The sequence below is a fragment of the Gossypium hirsutum genome, chromosome A11 (genome assembly GCF_007990345.1).
Source record: "Gossypium hirsutum isolate 1008001.06 chromosome A11, Gossypium_hirsutum_v2.1, whole genome shotgun sequence".
NCBI lineage: Eukaryota > Viridiplantae > Streptophyta > Magnoliopsida > Malvales > Malvaceae > Gossypium > Gossypium hirsutum.
Window position 1 is genome coordinate 6,971,588 of NC_053434.1, and position 24,890 is coordinate 6,996,477.

The following is a 24,890-nucleotide window of genomic DNA, read 5'->3' on the forward strand; positions in this document are numbered from 1 at the left end:
AGATTAGTAATAGAAAAAGGACGAAATTGGAATTTTTGTAAAAGTTTGGTAGAAAGTGAAAATGTGTTTTATGAATTAATATATTGATGATTTTTAATTGTATGATTGTTAGTAGCAAACGTAGCACCGGATACGTCATCAAAGAAGGGAAAAGAGAAAGTGAACGAAGATATCGATTAAATTCGATAAATATCGGTTTGTATTTCTATAAACTGAGCTTAATCGTTATTGCTATATTTGATATTTATATTATATGAAAATGTGAATGAGGTAAGTATTCTTACTATATTGAAATGAATGTGATTTTGAATACCCTATTAACAGTGTCGGGCTAGTCGGATATAGTTGACATGTCATAGGAATTGGAAGTATTGGGATATTCCGACATTGAGTCGATGAGACACTATGTGTCGACTAATGTTAAAGTTCCGGATTTGTTCCGATGAAGTACTTTGTGTACTATAATGTTAAAGTTCCGGATTTGTTCCGATGAAGCACTATGTGCTTATCCCGGAGTGTGGGTTGGATCCGTGTATCCGTCAGTGTCCGAGTTATGTTAATAAGGGTAAATAAAGTAAAGATTATTAATGTACTGATTGATTGACTGTTATTGAAATGATGATTGATATTGAATAACAACAATAATGTGTTTGAATTACCATGTTTTAAAGTTGATTAAGTTATTGTTTATAGAAATACCACTGAGAGTATTCTCAGCGTACGGTTTGTTTCCGTACGCAGGCTAGGTACGAAAGTATAAGGACTCAGCATACAAGCCGATCCCCAAACTCAAATTGGTGAAGTTTCTATCTTTTTGGAAAATGGCATTGTACCTAGGATGTCTTTTGGTCATTTTGAAAGTATCTAAGTTGTTAAGTGATATTTTAGTATGTTTTGTAAATGTTATCAAAACCTTAAGTATGGTATGTTTTGATATGTTAGTGAAGAGTAATAAGAGGAAGTGTTGGTAAATATTGTAGAGAGAAGAAATGAAGATGTTATAAACTTAGTTATCAACATTTTATACTAAAACAGATTTGGACAGTAGCGGTAGTCCAACTTTGAAAATATACCAAAAATAGTAGAACGTGAATTAGATTATGAATAAAATATGTAATTGAATCTTAATGAATCTATTTTCATATGGAAGAAATAAAATAGGTAAAAGAGTTGTATTTTATGAGATATTTATGTTTTGGTGAAATAGGGTTAGAACAATTTCTGGATTCCCTATTCTGACTTTAGAAATTCACCATAAATTGTGTATTAATAATTAGGACTCAAACTTTATATGTATGGATTCTTTATTGAGTCTATTTTTAATTGAAACAAATGGCATAGTCATTGGATTTCTATACAAGAATAAATTTGATTCGTAGTGCACAAGGGTCAGAGTAGCCGAACCCTGAAACAGGGGAGAATTTTTCTAATAAACTGTACTAATTGACCTGACCAAAAATTCTAGAAAATATTTAGTAAGTAGATATATGAGTATAGTTTCAAGGAAAATTTACGGAATTAGATTTCGAGTTTTGTAACTCGAGATATGATTTTTTTAGCGACCGTGACGCAGATGGATAGTTTACTACGAAAACTGTTTAAGTGCTAAGATAAGTTTTGTAATGTCTCCTGCTCGACTCCGGCGACAGTCTCGGGTAGGGGGACGTTACAAGATATGCAACTGAATTTGTACCGACTGAAACTGACAGATGCAAACGATTTCTAAGAGGACTGCGAGATGAATTTCAACTGCAATTGATGCCTCTACGGATTATAGAGTTTGCAGATCTAATAGAAAGAACTAAAATGATTGAGCAAGTACTGGGGAAGAGTAAAAAGTATGAAACTGTTCATTCAGTGAAAAACGTCCTGGAATTGCGAGTTCAAATCAGCAATTCAAACGATCGAGGGAATCTCGCGGTGGTGGAAGATTTAGTTCAAGATCAGAAAGAGGAGACAGAAGTCGAAAGAGACAAACTACTGTATCTACTGGTAGTATCAGAAGCCCAGCTCAGAATACTGAAATTCTAGAATGTGAGTATTGTGGAAATAGACATAGATAAGAATGTAGAAGGTTAACTGGGGGTTGCTTCCGATGTAGATCCATTGATCATTTTGTTAAAGATTGCTCGAAGATTGGTAATGCAGCACCAATGGTATCACAAAGATCTGAATCTGCTTCTAGAGGTCGAGGATCTGGCCAAAGTGGTCCAGTTGCTAGATGAGGTACTAAAAGAACTAGTGAAAATGCTACCTAACAATCCGAAGTAAAAGTTCCGGCCCGAGCATATGTTGTAAGAACTCGAGATGAGGGGGATGCTCGTGATGTAGTGACAGGTATATTCTTGTTACATTTAGAACCCGTATATACTTTAATAGATCCAGGATCGTCGCATTCCTATGTTAATACAAAACTAGTTGAGATGGGAAATTTAAAATCTGAATTGTCTAGAATAACGATAGAAGTGTTTAGTCTATTGGCGAAAACTGTGTTAGTAAATCAAATATGTCGAATATGTCCGTTAATGATTCAGGATAGAATCTTTTCTGTTGATCTGCTGATTATGCCATTTGGCGATTTTGACATTATATTGGGTATTGACTGGTTGTCAGAATATGGAGTAATTTTGGACTGTTATAAAAAAAATTTACTATTCAAAATGAAGATGGAAAACGGATTGAAGTAAATGGTATAAGGACTAGTGGTTCAGCTCGAATCATTTCTGCAGTTAAAGCTAGTAAGCTTCTTTACCAAGGATGTGCTACTTTTTTAGCCTATGTTATTAACTCCGATTCAGCTAAGAGTCAGTGCAGTAAAATTCGGACTGTATGTAAATTTCCTGATGTGTTTCCTGAAGAATTACCTGGATTACCTTCTGATCGAGAAGTTGAATTTACGATTGAAGTATACTCGGGTACAGATCTAGTGCCAATACCTCCATATCGAATGTCACCTACTGAGTTGAAGGAGCTGAAGGTACAATTACAAAACTTACTGGACCGAAGGTTTATACAACCTAGTACGTCACTGTGAGGAGCTTCAGTGTTATTCATTAAAAAGAAAGATGGTTCGATGCGGTTGTGTATTGATTACCGACAGTTGAACAATGTGACTGCTAAGAATAAATACACATTACCTCGCATTGATGATTTATTTGATCAATTAAAAGGAGCTTCTGTATTTTTAAAAATTAATTTGAGATCGGGATATTACAGCTGAAGGTAAAGGATAGTGATGTACCGAAGACAACATTCCGTACACGGTATGGACATTATGAATTTTTGGTGATGCCATTTGGGTTAACAAATGCTCCGACTGCTTTTATGGATCTTATGAATCAGATTTTTCAACCGTATTTGGATCAGTTCGTAGTGGTTTTTATTGATGACATCTTGGTATACTCGAAGTCTGAATCTGAACATGAACAGCATATTCGAATTGTTTTGCAAATATTGCGAGAGAAACAATTATATGGGAAATTGAGTAAGTGTAAATTTTAGTTAACAGAGGTTGTATTCCTTGGTCATGTAGTATCAGCAGATGAGATAAGAGTAGATCTAAAGAAAATTGAAGCCATACTTCAGTGGAAAATTCCCAGAAATGTGTCAGAGGTACGTAGTTTCCTTGGTTTGGCAGGATATTATGGAAGGTTTGTGAATGGATTTTCAAAAATAGCTTTACCGATGACAAAATTACTACAAAAGAATGTTCCATTTGTTTGGAGTGAGCAGTGTCAGAAAAGTTTTGAAACGTTGAAGCAAATGTTGACAGAGGCACTAGTATTAACTTTGCCAGAGTCGGGAAAAGATTTCGTTGTGTACAATGATGCTTCTTTAAATGGTCTTGGGTGTGTACTGATGCAAAACGGAAAGGTAATTGCTTATGCTTCGCGACAATTAAAACCCCATGAACGTAATTATCCGACTCATGATCTGGAATTAGCAACGGTGATTTTTGCTCTAAAGATTTGGAGACATTATCTATATGGTGAGAAATGCTATATCTACACTGATAATAAAGTCTCAAGTATTTTCTGTCACAGAAAGAATTGAATTTGAGACAGTGTCGGTGGATAGAACTTTTAAAAGATTATAATTGTGTTATTGACTATCATCCGGGTAAAGCTAATGTGGTAGCTGATGCATTAAGTAGGAAGGCTGCAACTGAGTTGAGAGCAATGTTTGCACAGCTCAGTATTGTTGATGATGGAAGTATTTTGGCTGAATTGAGAGTAAAACCAGTAATGTTTGATCAAATCAGAACAGTACAGTTAGAAGCTGTAAAGTTAATGAAGAAGAGGGAGACGGTACAGAATGGTACAACAGAGAATTTTAGCATTGATGAGCATGATTGTATCGTGAAGAAAAGGAATATTTAGGGTTTTAGAGTTTCAAGCTTGATTGGTAAGTCAATTTGATCCCCTTTCTTATAATTTTGATGTCTATGAAATTCTAGGAAAGAATACTACTTGAGTTATATTGAAATTTAGAAAGTTATTGAATTTTTAGATGTTAATTAAGTTGAATAAATGGAAGAATTAAGTGTTAATTTGATGGAAATTCAAATTAGAAGTGGGAGAATGATTAAATTGTGAAAGAAAATATAGGTCTTGCAATAATAGGGATTGAATTGAGAAGATGTTATAATTAGTGTTTTATGTTGAAATTTAAGAGTTGGGATAGTTTAAAATGATAATTGAATGAAAATATAGGATTTATTTTGAAGAAAAAGAATGGTTATGGTGGAAGGACTAAATTGGAATTTTAGTAAAAGTTACATGGAAATTAAAGAATGTGTTGTTAAATAATATATATTGATAATTTTAAATGTTAAATTTTATGTAGCCAACGTAGCACCAGAAACATCATCAAAAAAGGAAAAGGAGAAAGTGAACGAGGATATTGAGTAAATTCGAGAAATTCGGTTTGTATTTCTATAAACTGAATTTAATAATTATTTGTTGAATTTATTATTTAATATGAATGGTAAATATTATTATTATGGTCTTGAATTGAATAAAAATTCATGAATTATTAGTGATTATTGATATTGAATTGAATATGTGAATAGTATGTGAATATTGAATGAAATTTTTAAAAAAAAAAGTATATTGTATTGAAATTGAATTGCATGTCCATTGATATGGAAAAGTGTATTGAAATGAAACTGAAAATTTGAAAGTTTTGAAATCCCTATCAACTGTATTGGGCTAGTCGAATATAGTTGGCATGCCATAGGATTGGAAGTGTTCAGGGATATTTCGACTGTGTGTCGATGAGACACTATATGTGTCGACTACTGTGACTGTTTCGGATTCGTTCCGAAGACGTACTCTGTACCTGACTGTGACTGTTACTGTTACTGTTACTGTTACCGTTACCATTACCGTTATGGTGTATTCTGGCTCCGGCCGATGAAACACTGTATGCTATCCCGGTGTGTGGGTTGGATTTGTGTATCCGTCCAAGTCTGAGTTATGTTAATAGGGGTAAATGAAAGTACTAAAGATAAAGATGACTGTAACTATTATACAAATATTGAAAGATATTGAATGATATGAAAAGTATAAAAGAATTGTTTAATAAAAAAACACTTTATTATGATAAATTGAAATAAATATTTTTAAGAAAAATATCAATCCCATAAATTTAATAAAATAAATTAGTAAATAAATAAATAACTTAGTTTCAACAAGTTTAAAGCATCTTTTGAACTCTGCAAAAGTGAGAAGCTTGGGACCATACTAATAGGGGACCATTAAGTCAAGTAATTTTAGTTTTGGACGACTCTTTGTTTTACTTTTAGGAATGAAGCAAAAATTCCTTTAATGCACATACATTCTATTATTTATATTAAAGAAGCTTTGATTTTTTAGTGGATTCTCATCCACCAATCACCAACTCCACCACCACCGCAAGGAACCCGCGAAACAGGTCCTTTTTCCTTTTTTATAATTTCTTTTTTTTACTTTTTCGTATACATATCCTTTGGATTTTTTTCAACTTTCTCAGTGATTCATTGTTTTGAAGTTTCATATTTTTTATTGGCTTCTCATACATACTCCACCAACCCCTGTTTTCTGTTTTCAGTTTCCACCACCTAACTCACCGACCACAAGGAACCCACGAACCAGTCTTTTTTACTTTTTTTTATTCACATATACGTATCCTTCCAGTCTTTTTTACTTTTTTTTATTCACATATACGTACCTTTGTCTTTTTTCAATTTTCGCAGTGATTCATTGTTTCAAAGCTTCAAACTTTGGCATTCTTTAGTGTTTCTATTTCTTTGGAAAAGGTCTTTCTGTGTAGCATCAATGGAAGCTAAGTTGTTCATAGCTTCTTCTTCTCCAGCTTCGTTTTCTGTTAACGGAACCACCGAACTTTCAAGACCCAGTTTTCCTTTAACTTCACAAACCAGGGAATTTCCCATCTTTAAGCTCCATTGCTCTGCAAGGTTGTCAAAGACAGCCATTCAATCTATTCATGCTTCCACCAAGTCTATTGGGTATAAAACTATCCTCCCTTTTGCCTCTTCTTTTGTTCAAAACTCCAATTCAGGTTTTTGATTGTTGAAAATTTATTCTTTCTTTATTTTTTCTCTGTTCTTTTGCTTTGGTTGTGCTTGACTGTGGACTTCGCTGACCTTACTTTATAATTGCGTTCGTTTCAATGCTTCAGTTGTTTATAATTCCATTGTTAGGATTCCTGGAATCTTGTAATTTAATTGTTATTCTGATGTTTGGCAAGAAAATGTTTTCCTGGCTGATTAATGTCTGAATTCCTTTTTTCTCACTGAATTTTTTAAAATTTATTTTGGAATGGATTTTATACCTTTATCATGTCACTACTGAATCAATTACTTTTCCCCCCTTCTGGAGAGCTCCAATTTGAGTGCTCTGGCCAACATTGTGGAAAACACTTTCTGAATCTTTTTTTAATCCGTTGGTGTTTCCATGGTGCAGTAGCTGATTTCTTTTTGACATTTGATAAAGGTTTTTGATAACTTAATGTTATGGTAACATCTCTTTAGATCAACAAGAATCAAGCCAAGGGTGGATAAGAGCGAGAACTTGACCCTCGAGGCAGTGAGGTACTCGTTAATTCGACAAGAGGACAGCATTATATTTAGCCTTCTAGAGAGAGCTCAATATTGTTATAATAAGGATACATATGACCCTGATGCCTTTTCAATGGATGGGTTCCATGGCTCCTTAGTTGAATATATGCTTAGAGAAAGCGAAAAGCTTCATGCCAAGGTATTTATAGTCAATAATCATAGGGAGAAAGGAGATACGTGTAGCAAAATCCACGTTGCTTTTCTCATAAACCCTTTAATTGCATGTTAGGTTGGCAGGTACAGGAGCCCGGATGAGCATCCTTTCTTCCCTGATGAATTACCTGAGCCCTTGTTGCCACCTTTGCAATATCCACAGGTAAAATAATAGGACCGGATAGTAGGCATTACTTTTTTCGCTCTTTTGCAGTGGCCTTGGACTTTTGTTCATTGCTCCATACGTCCAAATTCTCGTATTCTGTATTTTATTTGAACTTCTAAGTATTTGTTACTGCCATCACTCTAGCTGTAAAGGGATGGAATATGTTGAGGTCTGTCTTAGATTCATATTTGACAGGGTAAAATGATAATTCATGGAAAAACGTAGTTTTTCGCTAGGAAATCAGTTTTAGGTAGCCTCTTGAAAGACTAGGGAGTTCTTCTCTATAACCCTTATCATCTATGTTACTCAAACTTGGGTGACACAGTGTGTGTCTGATATGATTACATGTTCAACATTAGTATGCTTAAACTTTTTAAAAAGATTTTCCATATTTGGAGGGTCTTTGTAGATTCCTACTACCATTTTGGTGATGAATGATGCTCCTCTTGTCATCATGAGAATACAACATTTAAATTCTTATGCTGAGTAATGCTATCGTCCTATTTATTATAATGAGATAAAAGCTTGAAGAGGCGTTGTTTGACTAAAAACAATATCCGAGTTAAAGCGTTTTGGCATGACTGAAAAGTCAAAACCTATTAGCCCTCCTCTTGCTCATCATTTCAAGGTTAATGTCTCTATGTCGCTAAAGAATGATACAGAAAGAGAATATATGCATGATCCAAGAAAGGAGCATTGGGAAGCTATGAAATAGATTTTGCAATATATCCATAATACAATGGATTTTGTAATATATTATTAATCCAGATTATGCTGGTGATCTGGACAATGACGGTCAACTACTAGTTATGTGTTTACTGTTGCAAATACACTAGTTAGTTGGAATTCTACTTTATAGTCAACAGTTGCCTTATCTACGATAGAAGCGAAGTATATGGAAATCACAGAGGCCGTAAAAGAGGCAAACTGGCTTCAAGGGTTGCTTGGTGAACTGGAAATTAAATAGAAATATTTTAAAAAGTGCATTGCGATAGTCAGAGTGCTATTCAATTAACAAAAAATCAAATTTATCATGCAAAGACGAAGCACATTGATGTCTGATATTATTTTGTATGAGAGATCCAAGAAGGTGACGTAAAGATCCAGAAAATTTCAATTGAGATTCCTTCAAATATACTATGTTTGGACTTGATCAGTGTTAAATCTTGAAGTTTGAATTTTGAAGGCACTATCAAATGTTATTTTGCAAGGAGGTTGAAGATATGAAAATTTACTGGAGATAGAATCCCAAAACAATCTTTTTCTCTTTGTATTTGTAATTTTTCACTTTGTATCTTTTGCAGTGAAATATATTCAATAGTGTTTGGGCTATTAAATTACATTGAAGGGAGATTCTATCTAGGAAGTTACCATTTTCTCCAATAATTTTTTTTTTAGAAATTGAACCTAGTGTATTTTTTAGTACAATAATTTACTCTCTTTAATCTTATTCGCACAACATTATTAATATTTATACATTTTTTGACACTCAGAATTTTATGCGGCGACTGCTAAGTTTTTAACTTCTTACTGGAGCCTTTTTTTTTCTGACAATCAAACAGGTACTACATCCCGCTGCTGATTCAATAAACATAAATCCAAAAGTGTGGCAAATGTACTTCAGAAATCTTATTCCCAGATTAGTAAAGGCAGGAGATGATGGGAATTGTGGATCTACTGCCGTTTGTGACACTGTATGTTTGCAGGTAAATATTTTAAGACAAGTTTCGATTGCATTTCCATTTCAGTTTCTGCTCGCTTTTTCACATGCCCATAATATGCCACCTTACATGCCTTTGTCTAAAATGGTGACTGACTTGGCATTATGTCTATCATTCTTGCTTTTCAAAGGATGAGGTGGGACCAAGACTTTCTCTAACTGCCAATAACATATGCTCCGACTCGGGGAGTTTCGTAGCATTGCTCTTTTTTCATTGCTTGAAATTGACAGCAAATTGTATATTAATTCACCTGCAAAACTAGTCTTCTTGGTTTATATTGGGCACTAAATCATGGAGAGTTGATCTTTAGTAACTAAACAATGTATTTGTCTGACGTCGGTATGTTTAACTTGTTTCAAAGATTTCCATATATTTTGAGTCATTGGAGATCTATCCTCATATCCATGTCCAGATATGTATCAGGTTATGGACATAGATACTTCAAGAAAAATGAAGACTCGGAGCAACATAAACTCAGGTCTTACTGTAGGAGTTTACTCCATTTGTATTTCTTTAAGTGTGAACCATTGATGACTATGTTATCCAATTTTGAGGCTGATTCTCGAATGTATGTGCTTTGTTGGTCGAATAAGGTTTTCATGTCATGTGTAGATACCTGTTGTTCTGATTAGTTCTTCCATCGAACTGGTTATTGTACTCCAACAACTTGATGTTCTGGGAACCGCTGGATGCTTAACATTATGTGTGACTGCAGGCTCTTTCGAAGAGAATGCATTATGGAAAATTTGTGGCAGAATGTAAATACCAGGCATCTCCGGATGCTTATCGAGCTGCAATTAGAGAACAGGTATTATTTATCAGTTTTATTTAAAGAACAGTTCATTGAAACCTTTATTGAATTGCGTTCTCATTATTTGTTCTTAAATTTTATTTTATTTTTGCAGGAAGGGATTGGCTGATGAAGTTGCTCACATATCCGTCTGTGGAAGAAGCGATCAAGAAAAGAGTAGAAATGAAAGCCAGAACTTACGGACAAGTAGTGCCGGATAATATGAACATGAAGGATGCTGATCAGATTTTTTCTCCTCAATATTATTCTCCTATTAAATCTGAGTTGTCGAAACAAATTAACATTTACCATGTTATTATTTAGCCCTTTGATTCGGATATAATCTCCAAAACTATCAACACAAAGCTATCGAAATTCTGAAATATGCAAGAGACTTTGAGAGGGCAAATTATTATCTTAGCCTCGTGTTGAAGTTTACACGGTTTGGAGACAAGTAAAAAAGGCTAAGTTCAGCAACATGAATTCAGAAAACATTAACCGTACAAGTACAAGCTTTTACTTCAAGGGATCAATCCATTAGAAAGGTTCATATCATGAAAGTCTGATCATCATATTGTTGGACTTGGGAGATGAAGAGTTTTAAAGAATACAACTTTCAAACATTTCCATCTTTTTAATAATTTTTTGATATGCAATGAAGCGTTAACTGTAAACTGATGTAATCATTTAAATATATTTGTAATTAACGAATGTGGTGGAATAAAATTTTGGACAAAAATTTCAGAACCAAAATCCCAAACCACCATTGACAATGTGGGGAAACAATGATGTAATTTGGAGATGAACAATGCATTGGTGTCTTACCATGTTAGCCAACTGAAAATTTAAGACACTTGGAGAGCCATGTTTCAATCAAAACTACAAATGTTCGAAAGGATATGTATGACTACGAACTACACATATGATAAAAGATTTTTTTTGTGTCAATTAGTAATTTTATTTTGTTGGATATGATTCAATTATTTTGAATTTGTTATAATTATTAAGTTACGCTAAATGTAGAGCAATATAATGATAGTGGATCACATTGTAAAGGATGCATAGAGTCATTAAAGCAGAGATTATTTACATTTGAGATCATATTTTAGTACAATGTTGGTACTTCGTTTTGACTTTTTTTTTTCAATCTCTTGAAAGAGGAAGTATTTATAAATTAAAAAGAACATATAATAAGTCTTTTATCTCATAATTACCTTTTTAGTAGAGTTTATCTTAAACTAAAATTAAGGTATGGTCTGAATTGACCACCTTTAAATAATTGCAGATATATGTATCTACCCAAGCTCTTGAGCAGTGCAAGATGGCTAACCCTGCTCTCATAAAGATCTCAAAGAAGCAAAAGAAGGTTATCTTAGAAATGTTGTTTCTATTAATGGGAAGATAATTAAATATCGATATTTTAAAATATTTATAAACTTAAAAGAAATGATATTTTAAAATTTATTTTTAAAAGATAAATTATATCAATAATTACTCAATTTTTAAATCAATCATTAAACTTTTAAAAAATAATAAATCTTACGAACTTTAATTATTTTAAAAATTTTAATTATACGACCAAATACCTAAAATATCAAATATAAAGCGAGACAATTGAAGGAAGCATCAAAGTGCTTGGCCTGGCCTTGCTTTTCCTTTTTATTATTTATATATTATGAATCCAGACAGCCCCAAATCTTCACCAATTTCCAATGCTCTTCTCCTAACCAATACCTGTTTACCACATTCCCTCTTGTTTCAATGGTTTCACTTGGATTAAGTAATTTGGATGAATCAACACTCCTGATTAGAGTCACTAAAGTTTTCAAATTCTGAGCCCCATTCTTTTAAATATTATCATCCAATCTAACACAGCATATAAAAATAACTAAAAACCAAAAGGAAAATGCCAAAACCATTCACTCTTATCTCTAATCAAATGTATTAATCATTGCTATCGCAATACCTTCAAATTTTAAGCAAGTTTTAGTTCCCTTGCAGTTGGGTTAAACACCAACTCTCAATTCAAATTTTGAATATTTATTTTTGAATTTAAATTAGAATTTTTTTATATGTCTAAAAATAAAATAAGTTTATTTATTTTCATAGCTATTAAAGATGAACTGTTAAAGATACTCAAATTTAGTTTTCCCTAATTCAACTTTGGAGTCAAATTTTAATTATCTCAAATATATACATTAGTTTGTAGTTAGATGTTTTTTTTTTTAAAGAAATTACAGATCACATTCTCAAATTTTACATTATTTTAATTTCTCTTTCTTTTTCTTTTTTTTTTTATTACCAAAACCAAAAATAAATGCATTAACATTCCTTAAAGAATAAAATCATAAGTTAATAACTTTCAAGTTTTGTCCTACCTTCTTTTGCGGAATCTCAAGAAAAAAAAATAAAGATTGAAACATTGAAATTGAGGAATAAATAAAGAAAAAGCATAGTGTTGGTGGTGGAAGGTACCTAGTCAAGTTCTTTAGTATAATAGACCAAAAGCTTTATCATTTGAAGTAGCCATTTTGTATGAAAGGTATCAAAAGGTTTAACAAAGTAAGACAAAGATCGCTGGGAGAGAGAGGCGCCAAATCCAAACAATTTCCCCAGCATTCTTTCTTTCTTTTTTCAAAAAAAAAAATCCATTTTTTAGATTTATTCATTTCATATTTTATTTTTTAGATTTGCAGCTTCTTGGAAACACTATTGCAACATGACAGTTGGTTTTGGGCGGTTTTTTTGATTTTATTTATATATATAATTATAGATTTATAATTTATTTATAATATATAAAATTAAATGTTAAAATGATAATTATATGGTATCGTGCGGTGTGATAGTTGCTTAACTTATTCCTTAATCATGAGATTTAGAGTTCAATTTTCACCCATGAGAATAAAGTACATTTCATAACCGTCAGTTTACATTTTTGGATAGCACTCGTAGCGAAAGGAATGCTATCAGCAAATGAAAACCTTAATTTCAACTATAATAATATAATCAATAAATAATCTATTATACTTCATTGATGAACACATAATTAATATAATATATTTTATTGTGTTATATAAATGTATTATTTATAAAATTTTATATATGAGTTATAGAGGTATTAATTATATAAATAATTAAAAACTGATATTTAAAGTTAAATCAGTATTATATTTTTCTTTTGAAAAATAATACTTTATTTTTTATTGTTATATAAATTCATTTAGGGAAAGTCTTTTAACTTAATCAAAACTTTTAATTATATATATGATAAATCTTATAAATAGCAAAAAAGTGATAAAATTACTAATATAAAGAATTACCAAAAAAGAAGAAGAAGAAGAATAAGGTATATTGGTTTGTCTGAAAGTTTCATTAAATTTATGCTTTATATTGTATATATATTATAGATATAGATAAATATGATAACATATTATTAATATAAAATAACAATATTATTATTCTTTAATTAATAGTATTTTTATATAAAATAATTTTATTTTTAGAGTTACAACTATTATTACTTAATTAGAATATGGGCTGATATTAAAATTTTCTTATTATTTCTTAAATTGTTACAATAAGTTGAAGGAATGCAAGTCATCAGATTACCCCATCATTCATTAAAGCTTAACTAGAAAATGATCTAAATTAAACATGAAATATCATCTCTCCAATCGGTTGTCCTTAGGCTCAAATATTGTTTCATAATGAGTCGTTTATTTTAAATAGATAACTCAACTTACACATTGAATTAGAAGTATGAAGACTTTCATGTTGAAAACTATTTTAGATATATTTCTATCAAAGGAAAAATATTACTCAATATGACATAAAAATTATCTTTTTGAAAGTTCAAAATAAAATTATTATTTAATACATTTATAATATAATTTATTTATTTACATCGATTCTTTAAAGATCAAAATAATAAAAATTGAAGAGTATAAAACAATGTTATACAACTAAATTTTTTTAGAATAATTTATATATATTTATCTTTTAATAAAAGATTACTTACCTTAAATATATAAAATATATATATATGTGTGTGTGTAATGTACTTGAAAAAGTGAAGCAACAGAAAATAAAAAAAGTGGAGTTATAAAGTTGATAATAGAATGCATGAAATCATGTGATAAGGATTCTCACCAACGTGTATATATTTGCCTTTCTACAATTATTTCCAGTGCCGAAGGCCTAGCTAAGTTTTGCGCAATTATTGTTGTTCAATTATTCATATATCTATAAATATTTGTTGCATTAATCGTGGGTGCACGTGTGCCCTCTAATGTCAAAATTTTCTTCTCTCATTCTTTCTTCCACAATTAAGATTGACTACCAAATGCATGCTATTAATTTTTAATTAAAATTTTTATTTTCTTTCACTTCATGTTTTATACGTTAGTCACCTCATTTGGTCGGATTTCAACCTTCTTTTTATATTTTTAATTCAACAATTGAGTTTTTAACAAGCTATATTAATACAAATTATAACCAATTTTATTTGTAGTCTTATGTGTATTTATACTACTCCACATGAAAGAAAGAAGTTTGGTCCATTGTCTCTAAGATATTTTCGAGTTAGGGGTGTATTCGAATTAGACTTATTCATAGATAGATAATTTATCTAAATTCAAAAGTTCACCTAAAATTTAATGGAATTTAAATAAAAATATCATGTTCGAAACATAGGCTTAGACAAAAAAATTTAAGTTCATTTCAAATATGAGTCGAGCTTAAACTCAAGCATTCAAGTCTCAAGCCCAACTTGCTCAACCCATTTTCTATGTTTGCAATATATTATATTATGTAATTTAGAACACATAAAGATTAAATGTATAGTAATATATAATATTATAATGTAAACATATTTAAAAAGTCTTAAGTTGTTTATATATAATTTTAATAAATAAAAATATATTAAATTATTAAATAATAAATATTTTCAAAATATTAAAAATAATATGGGCAAATATAATTTTAAAATAAATTTGGATTAATAAATATAAAATATGTTAATATTATACTTAAATTCAACTTCATCGTTTAATTTAAATTAAATATTCCAACTCAATCAATAAAAAAAAACTTAAAACTCAAATTAAATTTAGAATTGAAGACTCAAAAAGGTGAGCTCAAGTTTATTTGACTTGCATGTTCAAAATTAGAGTTGATTTCAAGATTAAAAAAAAAGAAGAAGCTCAATTATTATGCTCATTTTATCCATTTAAACCTTGATTACTCAAGCCCCAACTTGAGTTAGAGTTGAAAATTTTCAATATTACTAATTAAACAAAATTTCTCAATTAAACTAAAAAATTAACCGAGTCGAGTATTAGAAGACTCAAGCTCCAGTTGATTTTTTGGAATATCAATGTGGTGAGAATTGATTTTGGTTGCACTGAAACACTCAACCAAACAGCTTCCCAGTGAGGTTGGTAGTCCAACTGCACCTCACTGGCTTTAAACGGTGAACCAAAGGAAGCCTCAATCTCCCCTCCCTTAATAGCATGAGATTACTTTCAAAAACAATACAGTTAAATTCAAAATTTTTAAAGTCAAATATTGTTTTATTGAACTTATATTTTATCAATTAATATTAAACAATACAATGAAGACGGCTCACACCATATGAAGTGTAGAGAGTTTGCTTGGTTTAGTAACTGGATAAGGACATGCTATAGTAGAGCTTCAATGCTTTTTGTCTTGCTTGTCCTGTTCTTCTTGGATGAGGGCTGTTTATGGTTGGAAAAGGGCCTGGAATGGACCCCTTTCTTGTCATAATCTTCTTCTTGTAGAGTTCAATCTTAAGCTCAATTTAAGGCGTGAGTCGAAAGTGATTATCTAGGGTGTTGATGAATCTAAAAAGACGAGATCATTAAATGAAATTAAACTTGATGTGATGGCTACTGTTGAAACTGTTATAGCAATGCTCTTTAAATGATGGACATGGAATCCATCTATTTTAATTTCATTTGAAAAAGTTGTAGTTAGGGAAGTATGATTGAATCTGACAGAGATTGGATTAAATGAATTAAATTTGTGGTGAAGAAGACTTAGTTGTAAGCATGAACAAGTTATTTGCGAGAAAAATAAGAAAAAAAAGTTTTAAATATTTTAAAAATCATAAATATAAATAAAAAAATAAAATGCAAAATAACAGTAATTCAAAATAATAAGAAGAACAAATTAATATGTTGAAAATTTCAACCTCAGGTGTAATGTTAGTCATGATATCGGAATTGATTGGATATTTTAGATATTTTCTTATTCAATGTTGAGTTGATTATAACCATCGAAGAATAACTTCAAACTACAAATCTTTCTCTAGGTTATAAGTTTTTTCAGAGGAACAATCCTAAGAACTACTCTTAAGATTTAATTCATCAAATGATTAATTTGTAAATTAAAAAGATTCAACTCTAATAATCAAACCGGCTTGCTTAATAAATTTAAATTAAATTACTCACTCTAACAACATAATTCAACAACTTGACACAATCAAATTATACTATCTTGTTCTAATTATAGAATAAAAAATAATCATGTAACTAATTACCCGAATTAACTATTCATTATCCTAAATTCCGAAAAATGATAAGAGTGGAGTTTCATCCTAACTTCATAGAGATAATATGATAAAATACTAAAATAAAATATAAATAAAATATTTTTTATAATAAAAAAAATTAAAATAACTATCTTTAAAAGGAAAATCATAAGTAATGATTTATCTCATATCAAGCTCCATAAATAGTAGTTGACTTAATCCAAAAGTTCTCATGTGTGGGCTATCTGTTTTAGGACACATGCTTATGGATGAATTACAGTTATAGGAAATAAACAAAATTAAGGACACAAATATATGAATTATGCCCTCACACCAAGTAGCTATAATGACGTGAATTCCATTCCCAGGGCAGAATATGTACATACGAGTATAACAATTATACACTTAAAAATGACCTCTTCTGGCTCTCATTTTAGAATTTGGATAAAGACTTTCTTTCATATATTGCTTCTTCCTTGAATTTGCATATTTTGGATGTAGTTGCTCACATGCTTTCATGTTCTCTTCTTACTTTTATGAAACATTCAATGTCTACACCTAGTCAACTGCTTTATTTCTCATTTAACATAAATATCCATTTTTTTAAATATAATTTACCACCTAAGGATTGGATCCTATACAAATATTTTTGTTAAAGTTTATCTAGTCCCTTCTATTTAACAATTATATTTTTATTCAATTTCACTCATAAAAATATATAAATATTGATATAAAATTATTTTTATTATTTAAAAAAGAAAAACACTATGGATTAAAGACAATCTCAATAAAGAGAAAAAGAGCGCGGCCCCTTTGTCTGCTGGCCCCTTCACCCCTGCCTGTAATAGTCACTATACGAGACTATGTTTGTTGTACTTTTTCCTGGGTTTATATAAAATAATTATGTTCCAAATCAATTTTTTTTGTTTATTAAACTAAGCCAGAATTAAATATAAAGTAATTAAAAGAAAAAGTGGAGTGTGTTGCACTTTAGGAAGGCCAAAAGCAAGTTTCTCCAAACTTAGTTTGGTTTTGAAATGGCTATTGGTATGAAGCTTGCTTGGAAGGATTTTTTAAATCAATATCTAAGCTTAAACTTTATTACGAGAATGGTGATAGAATCTAAAACTTAACTTTTGATGTTAGGCCTCATGTACCTAATCTAATATCATATATCCAAATGTCAAGTGTTAAATTGGCTAGATAGTTAAGCATCACAAAAAAAAAGAAAAAAAAAAGAAGACTATTTGAAGTAAAAAGATTACCCAACTAAAAAATGATTCAGTAAACACTTTAATTGAACCACCATTTAAATTCAGAGATATTTTGTATATATTATTAAAGTTCTTTTCTAAAAAAAGTTGTGTCTTAATTATTTTTTTACTATGAGTTTGCTTCAATGTTTCAAAAACTTTTTGTAGAATCAAGAGAGTTGCTTAGCAAATTAAAATTGTGGTTAAAACAGTGTTTTGGAACTGTGCCGGTAGTTTCAACCACGAAATCAAAAGTGTGATAGAGTGTTGCTTATTATTGTAGTAAAAAACTAAGTTTGAATTAAAGTAGAAGTAACCGCCTGATGTGCTCTTTCAATTATCCACATTTCAAGCCATATTTGCATCACTGTAGCCTACCAAGGACATAGCACTATCTTCAGATAATCAAATGCTATAATCTAGGGTGCCACTGACATACCTAATCACCCTCTTAACTGCTTTGACATGGGATTCCTTTGGATTGGAACCTAGCACACACATTCATAGCAAAGCTAATGTTAGACTACTTGTTGTCAAATACAATAAACTTCCAATCATGCTTTAAAAAGTGTTTGTTTTTGTGGGCATTCCTTTAGCATCCAAACTAAGTTTGACATAGGTGTCCAATAAGCCTTTGCAAAGTTTAATCCAAACCTTTTGAAAATGTTCTTGACATACTTTTCTTGAGAAAAGAACATTCCATCTTCAAGCTGTTTAATCTAAAAACCAAAGAATTATTACAATTCCCCAACAAGGCTCACCTCAAACTCATTTTACATCATTTTCACAAACACATCATTTGCTTTGACTGACGTTAATCGAAAGATTATGTCATCGACATAAATCTATGATATGTCAATGTCGCCTTGATGTTTCTTGGTGAACAAGGTTTTATCAACTGATCCTCTTTGATAACCTAGTCTTAGAAGAAACCGTGTTAACCTCTCTACCAAGCCCTAAGAGCCTGTTTTAGGCCACAAAAAGCCTTCTCCAGTCTATAGATATGGTTTGGATGTGCTAAGTCTTCAAAGCCTTTTCGTTTTGGTTGAGCCATATAGACTTCCTCTTTTTAAGTAATCATTCAAAAATGCACTCTTCATAGCCAATTGATACAATTTAATGTTCAAATGTGTGGCCATAGCTAAAAGTAACCTTATAGCCTCCAATCTAGCAATAAGAGAAAAAGTCTAATCGAAGTTTATTCCTTCAACTAAATATGTTGCATTAACCCCTAAGACGAGGCCTCTACAAGTGTCACTCTATATACACATACAAATTCTACTATGCTACACTAATCTGGTGATGGCTGACTTGGTCCCTCCACTTAATTCTCTTGTCACATTTTATCATTCATTTAAGCAATGAAATCCATAAGTTCTGATGAACTTAGTGAGAATTTGCTAAACACAATAAAATCAATTTGTAAGAAAATGTTAAATAAGTTTTGGGCATAGATTTTGACTCTTTGTCTCCTCTTGATACATCACAAATTTTATCGGAGTTGAGGTAGTCTCTCCATTTCCCTTACAACTTCTAGCTTTCTATTCATTCTCTACTATTTTTGGCGATTTGTTGTTTGCGCAGTTGCCAAATGACTTATCCCACCCCTGGTGGATCCTCACCTACGGATCTTTATGGTCCGGTTCCGCTTAGTCAGTTGATGTTACTTTAAATTATCATATTGTGTTGACAATCTATTTCGAACGACCAGCCATTTACCGCCACTTCTCCCTTCAATAGGTTAGTGGCCCATTTTATTGACCTAGGGCTCTTGACGTTAAACCAATAGGGTTTTCCACACATCACTCACACTACTCTTTCTGTCTTAGCCCATGGCGTACCTTCTATATGGTGAATTTCCCTGTTGGGGTCCCATGTCTTTCATCTTGATAAACCTTCAGCATTTACAGTCCTGATGGACTTTTCGAAATGTCATAATGTTATGCCGCCATGGTCGGGCTTAACATAATGCCTAGGTTTAAAGTCCTAGAAGACTGTACTTATATACCGATGGATTCTATTGGTTGCCTTAGTCGAGTTAAGCTCTTACACCTTTCTTGACTCTTATTCCTTTAGTCTTGACAAATTACCCCGTATTTACTATCCTGACAGTCTACCTCTATGGATGTCATAGGGCTTCTCCCCCATGGTCTTACATCGATTCGTCATTTTGGCATACTATCTTATGATGTCATAGAGCCTTTCATCCATAGTCTTTCTCACACCTGGTTGCCATAACATCTTTCATCTATGATCTTACACCTTGTACCTGGCCGCCATGGCATCTTCCATCCATGATCTTACGCCATTTACCTTTACCTTGTACCATGCTGCCATGGAATCTTTCATTCATGGTCTTACGCTATGTACCACATACCAGACTGCCATGGTCTCTTTCATCCATGGTCTTATGCTATATATCATCGTCACGATGTCACCCCGAATGACTAGTCGATATTACCGTTTCAGTAAATACCGTTCTATTATTTCATTTCCCGAATCCTCTTCCCGTTACCTCTTTAACATCACCTAACCTTAAAGCTCGAACACTATAGTGTTTCCTTCGCAAGGTTTGGACCTTCGCCCGATGCGGTAACTAATGCTTCACTTCCTATTTCCCATCCTAAGTTCATCTATCATGTAGAGGTTTTTCCAAGATCTCATGCAATATATGCATCTAACATCCTCTATCGTAAAGTAACAAAAATCAACTTGTCATGACATTACAACCCTATTCATGCACAAACTACTCATACAAGCAGTATATCATCATTCATCACCTAGTGATATGAACTCTCCTTGGGATGATTCGAGTCGTAATGTTGCCCAATCGTGAATTTGTGTAAGAGTTCAACGTTTCAAAACAAACAAGGTTTAAACAAATAAAAGGTTTGAAGAAAGAAAGAAAAAAAGTTTTAAAACAAACAACAAAGAAAGGACCTCTACCTACTATTAAGAATGATAGGAACCTTGGTATATGATAAACCTCGACCCACTATCAAGGATGATAGAAACCTCGGTATAAATGAACGTCACACTTTGAAAATGATAAGTTCAATAACAAGGAAAGGATAGACGCCACAAGCTAAGCTTGATAAGTCAAATCAATTCCGTAAGAACAAGGAGAATTAGATAACTCACAATTCAAATATTTCATATATATTCAGCAAAAGCCCCTTTATAAAGGCTGATTTCATCTATTTATAATGTAAGAATAGGCTAGCCGAATGGTCACAAACAATAAACATAATGTGCCAATTAAAAGCTGAAATTAAACTCAAGTCTTCTCACATTCTTGAGCCAAATAACTCTATCCTTGAATTCACTTCAATTCAACTGAATGAATGACTTTAATTGCTTGGAAAATGACTCTTGAGTTAGCCCTTGGTCAGCCGAATGGACACCAACTCTTAACCAGCTTCTTAATTGGTGTTTGAATGCTTGGAATGACCTTTGAAATGGCAAAAACGCCTGGTGGTGGAAAAGGTGATGATATAATGCTCCTTAAACCTCCTTTAAATGATGTATAACCCTTCTTATAATAGCCCCATTGCTTTGTAACCGAAAATGACTTGAAAAGCCACTTTATTTAATTTGTAACAGCCTTTAATTGTAACGGTTATGATTTGAAAAGACTCCTGCAATAAACACATTAAAATGAGCTTATTAAACACATGTAAACACTTATTAAACATAACACACATTAATACTTAACTTATGTAAATGAACTATGCATCAATTATTCCAGCAACTAGTTAATTAAAGAAGCATTATTAAATAAACTTAACTCATGCATCAATAAGTAATCCTAGGAACTAGATTAATTAAGAGCAACACTTATTAAATGAAGTTCAACAAAAACACTTAATTAATTAAACTAAGATGAGTTGAATAAAGTCTAGCAACTCATTTATTAAAGTAAGATGAGTTTATTAAAAATTAAGTTCAACTTGCAATAAGTTGCAAGTAATGTCAATTGGACCATCCCATGCATGAATGTTGAATTCGGCCACTTGCTCTCCCCCAAGCTCGATTCACATAGCTTGCTAATGCATCTTGAAATCTCTTAGCTCGTGATCGAGTTATAGGCCCTCGTGGCAACTCAATGGATTCGGAAGTGATCTCTCGAGCTATGGTCGCATCACCCAGGAGCAAAATGCAGAAACTCACCTTAATTTCTCATCCTTATCACCGTAGGTTGCCCGAGTGCTAGTGTATTTTTAGACCTGACATCTTAATTATTTCATTTTCAAAAGGACAAACTGTTTAAATTGTTTTGTGAGACAAAAGTAAATACATATTCAGGAGTAGGGGTGTAAATAAGACACTGATGTTCACAAGCTACTTAAAATTGACTTGAAAAAGTTCGAATATGATTCAGTAATTATCGAGTTGAGATTAAGCTATTGACCGAGTTGAATTTAAGCTTAATAATACTTGATTCGAACAGCTCGCGAGCCTTATAGAGCTTTTCATATTTTTATTTTATCAAATTATGTCATTGCCCTTAATATATATTATTAACCATAATTTTAATTATCAATGTAAGCTCAAATATAAAAATTGATAAATGAGCTTAATTGAGCTTGATCTAGAATAGCTTGATTATATCTCGAGCCGAGCTCGAGTTTAAAAATAAATATTTAACTGAACTCAAGCCGAGTATCAAACTTTAAATTTCAAGTTGAGCTCAAACTTGAAAATATTCAAACTCAACTCGATTCAAGTACAAAACTTTAGTTTATCCTCCCATAATAGTACATGTTTAATAGGTATATAATGATTTCTATTTCAAACTACTAAAATATTTATGGTTGGTCAATTCCAATTCTTATTCAAAAAAAGTGCTTAAAGAACCAATTATTTCTGGTTAACAACTTTTTAAAAGATTGATAATTGACATGATTGTACAAAGCTCTTTTATTTTTTAATAAATTATTATTATTATATTAACTTATTCAATAACAAGTTTTTTTTAATAAAAAAATCTCTCTTTTTTAACTTCAATAATAAATATCTTAACTTGGATTCATGTAAACCGTGAAAGAGATTGATACATTTTAAGTCCAAACCTATGAATAAAGTGGATTCCTTTTTCACTATGAGATTGTGACCATTCACCTTACATGAAATAGCAAGAGATAATGCACATAATAAGACTTCCATTCAAATTTGGATTTGAATTTGATGACCGGATATTTTTATTTGTTTTGAATTTAATCCTAATTCATTTTTTCTGTTAAAATATAAAAAATACAGTTAATTATTCTATCAAATGTGAATAAAATAGTTTTATTAAAATGATACGCAAAAAAGATTGTGTTACCCCCCCCCCCCAAAAAAAATATATATATTTATGGTATTTCACCGTTCTTACATTCCAGCTATCTTATTGACGTTTTTGCACCTTAAGTTTCTCTGAAATCAATTGAAAGTTGGGTGGAAAAAGGGGTCACAAAATAGTGGTTGAAGGAGGCAAGAAGAGCTGGATTTAATTATGGGATTTTAATTTTTATGTTAAATACAAATCTTGCGGATTTGTTTTGGTTTTTTCTTTCCCTTTGTGGATTAGCCACAATTTCAACACCTGGATTGTAATCAACATATTTCTTACCCTTACATTCAATTCCTTTTTTTAAATTGATGGTCTGTCGATGGAATCTATGCATCGGTTCAATTAGGTTTGATTTTCATTTAAGTCAAGTTCAAAACCAAAAGTTGCAAATATTTTATTTATAATTCTTTCATTATTTTTACTTCCACATATGGATCTAAATTTTTATATTTTTCAAAGTAAATATTTAATAATAACCTATATCACCATATTTAATTTTAAAACAATTTTTATATTTTTATGATGTTAATGTAGCATATATGTGAGTTACTACGTGATGACACGCTAATATTTATCTATTTTTTAAATAATTTTAATGATTTTTAATTTTTAAAAATAAATTTTATATTTTTTTAGTTGTAAATTTTAAAAAATTAATCAAATGCTGATGTGTAATTCATGTGTATACGTAAGCAATGTTAAAAGACGTTAATTTTCTATTCATTTTGAAGTGATTTAATAAAAATATATAAAAGTTTAAGAACTAAAAGAGATGAAAAACCAAATGAAAAGTAAAAATAAATTTTTTTATAAAGTTTGAAAGCAAAATAAGTTAGTATGTCAAATAATTTTTATATAAATAAAAATATAAAAATATTATATTAATAAGTTTAAATTTAATAAATAAATAAATTTAAAAAATCCATATTTTGAATAAATAATTTTCTCTTTGTCATATATATATATACACACGTACAGTGTATATCCATAAGTTAACTCCCACAAAAAAAAAAGTGTTGAATAGTTGTAAATAGTAGAATTTGAGTTATTAGAGAGTTTTAATGAAGTCCATAATCGGAAAAGTCTCTTGGGGTCCGACTGAACTGTCTAAAGGACTTGTACACATATACTTTGAGTAGTGGACTTCAATTAATAACTAAACCGATATTTTAAAATTATTAAATAACCAAAGTTTATTGTGGACAAATTAATCATTAATCAAACATTGCGATTACATTACAGTAAAACTTTTTAAGTGAATTATCTTTTTATATAATAATTAGATTTAGGTGTAATTATGTGTTTAGATAATATCATAATTAATAGATTTTATTAAATTAGATGTATTTGGAGCACCTAATTGCATTTTTAATTCTTAGGATAGAAGGGAAGAATAGAAATAATTATAAACAATTACCTTATAGTTTTTCAAACATGTATGTGATTCAAATTTTAAAAATATAATTATATGTCGTTTAAATAATTTGAATTTCTTTTACAGATTTTAATTAATTAATTTAAATAGTATTTGTTATAAATTATTTAAACTAAATTTAATTAAATTATATACTGTTCTTTACTAAATCAAGAATCAAACAATGGATATATGTTTAGAAAGAGAATAACACAATAAATATAAAATACTTTATTCTTATTACATTGTGAACTGCCAAATTATATGCTTTTGTTACTTATTTTGAAAAAAAAAATTAAAATTATTTAATTACAATTTACACCATTAAACACAACTTTAAAAATTACGAAATATATCCAAAAATAAAATTTTAATATATTAAACTTAT

The 24,890-nt window shown here is 30.8% G+C and overlaps 1 protein-coding gene across 2 annotated transcripts; it reads left to right on the plus strand.

Moving 5' to 3' along the window:
• Positions 1–5,882: 5,882 nt before the first annotated feature.
• LOC107924693 (chorismate mutase 1, chloroplastic) lies at positions 5,883–10,359 on the plus strand. Of its 2 annotated transcripts, XR_005904782.1 has the most exons (7): positions 5,883–6,508; positions 7,034–7,259; positions 7,350–7,436; positions 9,002–9,145; positions 9,573–9,638; positions 9,876–9,968; positions 10,066–10,200. XR_005904782.1 is itself a non-coding variant. In XM_016855246.2 (6 exons), exons 1-6 carry the CDS (start codon positions 6,318–6,320, stop codon positions 10,078–10,080), a joined length of 756 nt encoding a protein of 251 aa, XP_016710735.1. In that variant the 5' UTR covers positions 5,883–6,317; the 3' UTR covers positions 10,081–10,359. The 2 variants fall into 2 exon arrangements, 1 of the variants encoding a protein (XP_016710735.1); XM_016855246.2 differs by lacking the exon at positions 9,573–9,638 and having other exon boundaries at positions 10,066–10,359.
• The last annotated feature ends 14,531 nt before the right edge of the window (positions 10,360–24,890 follow it).